The sequence below is a fragment of the Carica papaya genome, chromosome 7, assembly GCF_054855325.1.
Source record: "Carica papaya isolate Zhongbai chromosome 7, ASM5485532v1, whole genome shotgun sequence".
Lineage (NCBI taxonomy): Eukaryota > Viridiplantae > Streptophyta > Magnoliopsida > Brassicales > Caricaceae > Carica > Carica papaya.
Window position 1 is genome coordinate 18,578,964 of NC_142315.1, and position 8,034 is coordinate 18,586,997.

General features: G+C 36.5%; 2 protein-coding genes across 11 annotated transcripts; one reads left to right on the forward strand and one right to left on the reverse strand.

Annotated features, from left to right (window-relative positions):
• Nucleotides 1-398: 398 nt before the first annotated feature.
• On the reverse strand, nt 399-5,996 carry LOC110816265 (Leucine-rich repeat (LRR) family protein). 10 transcript variants are annotated; one of them, XR_002540001.2, is made up of 8 exons: nt 5,564-5,995; nt 5,154-5,384; nt 4,848-4,994; nt 4,590-4,732; nt 4,393-4,507; nt 2,894-2,953; nt 736-897; nt 399-654 (listed from the first exon to the last, which is right to left on the reverse strand). XR_002540001.2 is itself a non-coding variant. In XM_088207317.1 (8 exons), the coding sequence occupies exons 1-7, from the start codon at nt 5,858-5,860 to the stop codon at nt 1,056-1,058; spliced, it is 1,095 nt and encodes a 364-aa protein (XP_088063443.1). In that variant the 5' UTR covers nt 5,861-5,996; the 3' UTR covers nt 399-897; nt 1,025-1,055. The 10 variants fall into 10 exon arrangements, 7 of the variants coding, with proteins under 7 accessions (XP_088063443.1, XP_088063441.1, XP_021900076.1 ...); XR_002540000.2 differs by having other exon boundaries at nt 399-661; XR_002539999.2 differs by having other exon boundaries at nt 399-667.
• Nucleotides 5,997-6,006: 10 nt separating this feature from the next.
• Nucleotides 6,007-7,724, forward strand: LOC110816264 (Tetratricopeptide repeat (TPR)-like superfamily protein). The gene has a single exon (XM_022044383.2). The coding sequence runs from the start codon at nt 6,142-6,144 to the stop codon at nt 7,582-7,584; it is 1,443 nt and encodes a 480-aa protein (XP_021900075.1). The 5' UTR covers nt 6,007-6,141; the 3' UTR covers nt 7,585-7,724.
• The last annotated feature ends 310 nt before the right edge of the window (nt 7,725-8,034 follow it).

An 8,034-nucleotide genomic window follows, 5' to 3' on the forward strand; every position in this document is an offset into this window, starting at 1 on the left:
TCAAATGATCTTTAAATAAAATGCAATTATATTTTAAAAATTTACTAAAAATTAATCTATTTTTTTTAAAAAAAAAAAGCTAATAAATTCCCGTAGCACCAAGAGGGTTGCAGTCCATATACAAAATCATTTATAATTATACATAAAATTTACATCACAATACTGAGTATTAAAAATTTTAAATAAATTTAAGAAGAATAATTAATCTGTTCTATATTATTACCTCATGCAACAACCACTTTCAGTCAACAAAATATCCATTATGGAATCAGATTGTGTTTCCAAATTAAAAAAGAAATATATATATATATATATATATCCTCCCAAACATTTTAAATGCTAAATACATTACATAAGTTGAAGACTATAGCACAATTAACCGCTACCAGAGTCCAGACTAACTTCAAATACTACTTTCTTTTCTGGGCAAAGATTAAAAGAAAGGACTATTGAATGTATATAAGAACCGCAATTATCCAATCATTCACGCACTCATGTTTGACAAATGCAACTCAGTGTAGTAACAAAATCCTATAGAACTCATCTCAGAAAAAAAAAAAAAAAAAAAAAAAAAAAAAAAAAAATGAAACAGCATCCTATCAGACCAGTGGCTGGTGACCAGCCCTTTTAGCAGACTCCCGAACCAGTGTACTCCTGCAAGCTAGATCTATCACCATTTGTCAGAATAAAACTCACCGTTCCCACGGTTGTCAGATTAGGTCTAAGAAACATTACTTGCATGGATGTCCTCATTTTCTGTGTTTCAACACCTGACTATGACTTAGGGATAAGAGGACCTTCAACCTACATATTCTTCTAACAGAAGATATTTGAATCAATTTGCTGAATGTTCGGGAAAATTTGCTTCAAGACAGCGGCATAGTTTGAAGCCTTTGCCTGGAATGAAAGAAAAAAAAATTGTAAATGGAATAACTCAATGAAAATTAGAACATCATCAACCACGATCATACGGAGCAATCACATTGTTGAAATACTGTTTGCCATTCAAAAATGAACAGAGTACCTCACACCAGTTACTGAAAAAACCTGTACTCCTAAACAACAGAAAACGCCAAAGATCTTCCCATTTCCGAACGAACTGGAGTTACATCTCTTTTCCATTTCCATTCAAGAGTTCTTATGTGTTCCCACGCCCCCTTTAAGACCCAGAAAAATTGATAAATTTTTTTTCTTAAGAACACATACAAGATTCGTTACAACAAAAAAGATAACGGTAACCTCATGATTAACTACTTTATTTATGAATTTCATAGTAATAGAAATACATATCCTACCGAAACAAAAGTTGTAACTTGCTATACTCGGTAGAAAAGATAATTCATTCGAATTAACATGAAAACCCAACTGCATTGCATTGCCAGAATCCATGTTGTATATTTGAAAGAGGTTGACCTCCTTACTTTTATAATACAATTCTCTTCCCACTGAGCCTCATTTCTTCTCAGTCCACAGAGACAAAATATATGACTAGTGCCAACAGTTAATCACGGAAGAAAGAATTTACTGAGCCGAGATCACTAACTAATATTAATATAATACTAATATAATTGAAAAGAACTGTCTTTTCTGTATACTTTCCTTTTTTTCTGTTTTGCAACACTCCTTAAAACAAATAAAAGGGTTTCAGTTGGACTAAAAATAAAAGGGGGAAGGAAGAATGCGAGTCGGTGTGCTAATTCCTCATCCTCAAATTGGTCCTTCCCATGGATTATGGTCCCAACAAATAAATAATTGTAGGAGTGAAATCTTGATATAATTCGAAAAAGCAAGGAGCAAGTCCCAGTCCATAAAATTAAAAAAAAAAACGTAATTTTCAGATTTACAAGATTAAACAAAATGATTCGCAAATAAAAGCGCTAATGCTATAACCAGCCCACGCATAAAAACATTCCTCCTAAAGTAACTGTTAATATGAATAATAGAAACTCTGTTATAACCATTTCTGTACATTCAATGTACTATACGGATAGAGGAATACAGAGAGTCAAACATAGTAAAATAAGAAATTGAAAGATTTTGTTGAAATTGTTCGTTTGGAAATTTTCCGAGAAGTTAATCATAAGTTCTTCTCTCTATTGGAACAATAAGGCCATTATGCTTATTACTAAACTTGTTGAAGAGATGAAATACATCTAAAGTATATCTTTTTTATCAGAGATTGAATCGATCATCAGAAGAAGAATTAAGCCAAAAATTAGGATACATTATGGGAAAATAAAACTTCCATCGAAGATAAACAAATGAAAGACTTTCATAAAATTCTCATAGAATCGAGAATGAAATTTTCATTCTGTACATGCCAAATCATGAATTAGTAAGAATTCTTTATCTCTCTCAATTCGAAAATCTAGAATTTGAATTGATGTCCTTTCATTGATTCCTCCTAAATTGCATTGATTTATTCTAAAGATTTCATTTCAATTGAAATTTGATTATTCATCATGTACAAGGATCCCCACTAAGCATCCATGGCTGAATGGTTAAAGCGCTCAACTCATAATTGGCAAATTCGTAAGTTCAATTTCTACTGGATGCACGCCAATGGGACCCTCCAATAATCCGGTTATAAACAACAATGTTTTTGAATAAGCATGAGTAATCAAATGAAATAAAGCAGCTCGATAAGACCCCATACCTAGAGCTAACATCATATAACCCAATTGAGACATTGTAGAATAGGCTAACCCTCTCTTAATATCTTTTTGAGCAAGAGCTAAAGTAGCTCCTAATAATATTGTTATTATACCTATCAAAGAAATTAAATATATTACGTAAGATATGCCTATGAAAAGAGGAAGAAGCCGAGCTACAAGAAAAATTCTTGCTGCTACCATAGTAGCAGCATGTATAAGAGCCGAAATAGGAGTAGGACCTTCCATCGCATCAGGTAACCATACATGAAGAGGGACTTGAGCGGATTTAGCAACTGGGCCTGCAAATAATAGATAAACACACAAAATAACGAATAAAAAATGAACCTGATTATTATAAATCAAGTTATTGAATATTTTGAACAAATCTTGAAATTCGAAACTACCCGTTATCTAAGAAAGACCTAAGGTTTCCAATAATAAACCAAAATCCCCTACACGATTAGTTACAAAGGCTTTTTGACAAGCATTTGCTGCAATAGGTCGTGTGAACCAAAAACCTATTAATAAATAAGAACACATTCCGACTAATTCCCAAAAAATATAAACTTATATCAAATTAGAACTAGTAACTAATCTTAACATTGAAGTATTGAAAAAACTCATATAAGCAGAAAATCTCAAATACCCTTGATCATGAGACACATATAACTGTCACTATAAATAAGAACCAAAATTCCAACAGTAGTGATTAATATTGACATAATAGAAGTAAGTGGATCAATCAAGTTGCCAAACTCAGAAAGAAAATTCATTATTTATGGTCTCTACTTCTCTTTTGTAAGCATCCTTGCGCAGATCATAGCAAAACTAATTCAGAGAAGCATATCAACTGCTAGAGCTTCCCTGATTATTTCTTTAATGTTACAGAAAACAATTTCCTTAGAATCTCAGAAAGCTTTCTGAGGCAGCCTGATTCTAAGATTAAGCCTCCATCAGGCCTGATTCTAATTAAGACAAGAACGAATATCAGAACTATAACTCAAAACCTCCACCAGAAGGACTGATATATGATTTTTTCTGGCCAAACTCTTTTTATATCTGCAAGTTCTAAAATTTCAATCCAACATAACCGCTGCAAATTTTCATTCCTAAACAACATTTTAAAGGGGTAAAATATAAAATACTCCCGGGGATTTAGGGTCTGTCACTGATGACCTCCCCATCTTTAACATGAAATTCTACTATTTTAGGAGTGAAAAGCAATGGATACTCTTCCATAATGTTCTGACACGAAGGCCAGTAACATGGTAATAATCAGAAGATTTCAATCAATTCAAAATGTTTGAACCCACTCCCAAAGCTCCAGAGCCATAAATATTTCAGCAATTTATCAGAATGTACATAATAAAGCTTGCGATTCATGAAACTACAAACTGACAGAAATTAAACAACAAACAATTCAAGTAACTAGTTCCTTCAACACTCCAATTGCTTTGGGATATAAGTAGATTTGAAAAGAATGAAGAACCCAAAACTGGCAGGTAAGATATCTAGAATCTATGGAATATGGCCTTGTTGGAGCTCCATGGATAATTATGAGAGATTATGCTATTCTCTAACAAGTATAGACAGCTTAAATGACCAGTAAAATCAAAAGAAGAGCATCATGCAATAATGCAGGTAGATTCTCAGCACTTGAGCCAAGCAGGTACAGCTAAGTATGGAGAAAGACAGTCAAATTAAACACTATGCCCCACAATGCTAGAGATAATCATACACATGGATTATTTTCGAGGTAGATGGTGGTCAGCTTCTCTCTTGAACAGGCAACAGCTTCACTAACTGCTTCAAGTGATTCTATTTGGTTATCATTCAGCCACAAGTCTTCTAACCTACAAAAGAGGTCAGGAGTTAAAATCAGCAATTGACGTTACAACACGAGAATGTACAGCAAGAAGGAGGGAAAATAAGTACTTTGCCAGGTTCTGAATGTCATCTACTGATGTTAACTTGTTTGATGATACATCCAATACACGGAGATTAACCAATGTCCCTAAGCCTTCCATTTTTGATATACCATTATGGCTCAAGTACAGTTCTTCTAGAGCAACACAATCCTGATGAAGAGAAAAAAAGAAAAAAAGAAACATAGATAACCATGTATGGTCAAACGTTTAGTAAAGAGAAAAAATGAATTGAGTTTTTGCACCACCATGCTCAACAACAGCATACCTCAAACCCTTTCATAGAAGTTAACCGATTACTCTGTAAGCTAATTTTCTTGATGCATTTCAACCCACATAAATTTACTAATTTGATACGATTCCGTCCAAGCCATAGCTCTTGTAATTTCGTTAGATTTTGCAAGTTCTCCATTACCTGAAACACCAAGTTAATAACTTTATTTTGTTAGAAAACATTTCAGTTCGAGTCTCCAAGCATCCATCTCAAATATGTTCATTATCAATCATTCGATCTCCATTACCACTCATTGAATTAGCAGGAAATGAAATGCTAATTAATGGATTGAAGACTAACCCTCAATCTGTTGGAACCAAGTTCAAGGATTTGCAAGTCATGCAAGTGGTCAATCTCCTCCATCTTAGTAACTTCATTTTTTGATACATAAAGTTCCTTAAGTGTGGAGGAAGCTTTGGCTAACCCGTGCAGTGAAGTGATTTCATTGAAAGAGACGTCAAAAACCAAAAGCTTCTTGAATATGCTGACATCAGGTAGTTTCGTTAGCTTATTATCCCTGAGAATTAGCTCCTGCAGACAACCATCCCTTTCAATACAGACAAAGATGATTCAAAACGGTTGACATAGAAATATCATAATCTTATCTTCTCATCAATTTTGAATTAATATGTGGAATTCAAAATGGTTACTTTCTCGGCAACAAAACTTGCAGTCAGGCGGATAAGATTAACATGAGAAGACGGGATTACCTCGAGATCACACAACACTTCCCAGCAAGAGATTGGTTCGATTGCAGCATCGTCGATGAGATTCTGGCGAAGAGAGAGCTTCTTCAGGTTCGAGAGCTGCGCGATCCTGGGGTCCAATCTTGACAATCGATTCGCAGTAACGTCCAACTCAGTCAGAGTCGGTGGCAACTCGACCGAGTCCAGATCGTGGAGCTGGAAACTGGTGAGGTCTAGCACCGTACTTGAATAATCCATCTCCGCTGTTTGATCGGGCTCATCGGAATTCTGTTTTGGTGACAGCGAGGCCTCGCCGTCCATCGTTGGACAATACTCAATGTTGGTGGCTCCAAAAGTTCTGTGACAAAGCTCTTCTTTGTGCAATGGGCACTCGGCGTGACGATGGGTTGCCGTATTGGCTGTCTCTCTCCAGTGTACTGTCCAGGAGGGGAGAAAGTTTACAGTTTTCTGGTCTGAACTGTTGGGCCTTGCAGTTATTGGGCTCGTTACTGGACTGAATACTCTTTCGCATCCAAACAGTTCATGGACACAAGTGATACAGTAAACTATAAAAGCGTACTACCCCTTCCATCGTACAACGCATGACAACCACTCACCGCTTCCTGCTCGCAATTCCTGACATCAAAGCGCACAAACATGTCCCAATATTTTGCAAAATCTATCACAGCTTGGTTTCAAGAACCACAGATCTTCATAGTACTCGACTCAGCGATCCATATCCTAGTAGCAAAGCTTTACCCGCATCGATTCAGGACCAGGTCATAACCCTCGCAAATGAATTGGCAAACTGTAGTAATTTGTGGCAGTCGAGTCAGATTCATGCCCACGTTATTCGTACCCACATGCTGGAGCTGCAACCCTTTCCATTTCACTGGAACAACCTCATTAGAGCGTACACTAGGCAAGATGCTCCCTTCAGGGCTCTGCGCGTCTACATCGCCATGTCTCGAGCTGGGGTTTTGCCAGATTCGTACACTCTCCCTATAGTAGTAAAAGCCGCAGCCCAACTTTTTGCTACCCATTTTGGCAGGCAGGTTCACTCCGTTGCTATAAGGTTGGGTCTCGAGTCAAACGTGTACTGCGAGAGCGGGTTGATTTCCTTGTATTGCAAAGCGGCAGAATTTGTGAATGCACGCAAGGTGTTTGATGAAAACAGTGATAGAACACTGGGTTCTTGGAATGCCTTAATTGGAGGATTATCCCAAGGTGGGCATGCCAAAGAAGCTGTGGAAATGTTTAGAGAGCTGAGGAAAAGTGGAATCCTGCCAGATAACCTGACAATGGTTAGCGTAACATCCGCTTGTGGAAGCTTGGGAGATCTGAAGTTGGCTCTTCAATTGCATAACTGCGTTTTCCAATGTAATAACGTGGAGAAACCAGATATTCAGATGTTGAATTCGCTTATCGACATGTACGGAAAATGTGGCAGGATGGACTTAGCATACAAGGTGTTTTCAAGAATGGATCAACCAAATGTATTATCATGGACCTCCATGATTATGGGGTACGCAATGCATGGACACGTAACCGAAGCACTTGAGTGTTTTGGGTGCATGAGAGAGGCCGAGGTTAGACCCAACCATGTGACCTTTGTCGGAGTGCTAAGCGCCTGCGTGCATGGAGGGAGAGTTCGAGAAGGAAGACTTTACTTTGAGATGATGAAGAATGTTTATGGGATATTGCCGAAGTTACAGCATTATGGATGTATGGTTGATTTGCTGGGGCGAGCAGGGTTGCTGGAGGAGGCGAGAGAAGTGATTGAAGGTATGCCAATGGCAGCGAATGAGGTGATATGGGGGTGTTTGATGGGTGCGTGTGAGAAGCATGGGGATGTGGAGATGGGAGAGTGGGTAGCAAAGCATTTGATAGAATTGGAACCGTGGAACGACGGGGTTTATGTCGTTTTATCTAATATTTATGCGGATGGAGCCTTGTGGGAAGAGGTTGAAAGAATAAGAGGGATTATGAAGCAGAGAAAACTTGCTAAAGTTCCTGCTTATAGCTTTGCAGCAACTTCAATTTAAGACAAAAAAAAAAAAAAAAAATCTATTTAAGTTTGAAATAGAATTATAAATTAATTAAATTTGAAATGCATTTTTATTTTACCTTGGGTCTTGTTCAAATTTTATTATTTATAAGAGAATTTTTACCCTTGCTGTTTAAACTAGTTTTGAATTCTGTGTAAAAATCTTGAGTTATTGTAGACATAAGTATTATGCTAACAGATAACTCTAGCACAAAAGTCACTTGCTAAAATTAATGTTCATAGTTTTTTCTAGAACACCTGTGTCCAGCAAATTATTTTTATATTAGTCTTTAGAATTTCCTTTTTAAGTTAATAAATAAGTTTTTTTAAAACAAAAAAAAAAAAACAAACTCCAAGCCTTTTTTTTATTTGTATTATGAGGTTTATTATGAAATTCCAACATGGTGAAGTCTTCTCATTAACTGGAGGCACCTGGGTAACATGAGTT